The sequence below is a fragment of the Eimeria mitis genome, genomic scaffold (genome assembly GCF_000499745.2).
Source record: "Eimeria mitis Houghton genomic scaffold, Emh_scaff2406, whole genome shotgun sequence".
In the NCBI taxonomy this organism is placed as follows: Eukaryota; Apicomplexa; class Conoidasida; order Eucoccidiorida; family Eimeriidae; genus Eimeria; species Eimeria mitis.
This window is the reverse complement of record NW_013570744.1, coordinates 4590-5099: the sequence shown is the minus strand read 5'-3', so window position 1 is coordinate 5099 and position 510 is coordinate 4590. Positions and strand designations below refer to the sequence as shown.

Here is a 510-nt window from a genome sequence, read left to right as displayed (position 1 = left end):
GCGTAAAACTGCAATCAATCTACCGCTTCACGCCTTCTCTGTCGTTGCAAATTGCATATAGAGTGGTTTTTGCTGTTCATGAGAAAAGACGTATTCACTCTCTCGGGTCTGTTGCGCGGCATTCCTACGCTTGTCGGTTGTTTATATTGCAGCCGCACGCGCAATAGAATGTGTTTGCAGTATTATATGTTGCAGTTCTAAGGGTGAAACGCTATTTATGTTGATAGGAAATTCAGCATTCCACAGGGAGATGGATGTCCTTGGCCAGAGGGAATGTATCTGACAACGGCCCCTTCTTTGCCAGCCACTTCGCGCATACACCGTCAGAGACGATGCGGCCCTCTGCTTGCCACTTCTTGTATTCTTCCCGAGTGAAGGGGGTGAAACCCCACTTGTTGGATGTGAATACTTTTTGGCGTCCAGGGAACTTGAAAGCTGCACGGCGGAGGGCAAGGGAGGCAATGTTGATGGTTGACTCCTGAAATACAAAAACATAAAAAGCAACGAAAG

General features: G+C 47.6%; 1 protein-coding gene across 1 annotated transcript in view; it reads right to left on the bottom strand.

Moving 5' to 3' along the window:
* Positions 1-232: 232 nt before the first annotated feature.
* The window catches only part of EMH_0053330 (60S ribosomal protein L10, putative), a gene marked incomplete at both ends in the record, with an annotated part of 2151 nt that continues 1873 nt past the window's right edge, over positions 233-510 (bottom strand). The window contains one exon of the mRNA XM_013496991.1: positions 233-478. Within this exon, the coding sequence (XP_013352445.1) occupies positions 233-478 (246 nt within the window). The remainder of the gene's footprint in view (positions 479-510) is intronic.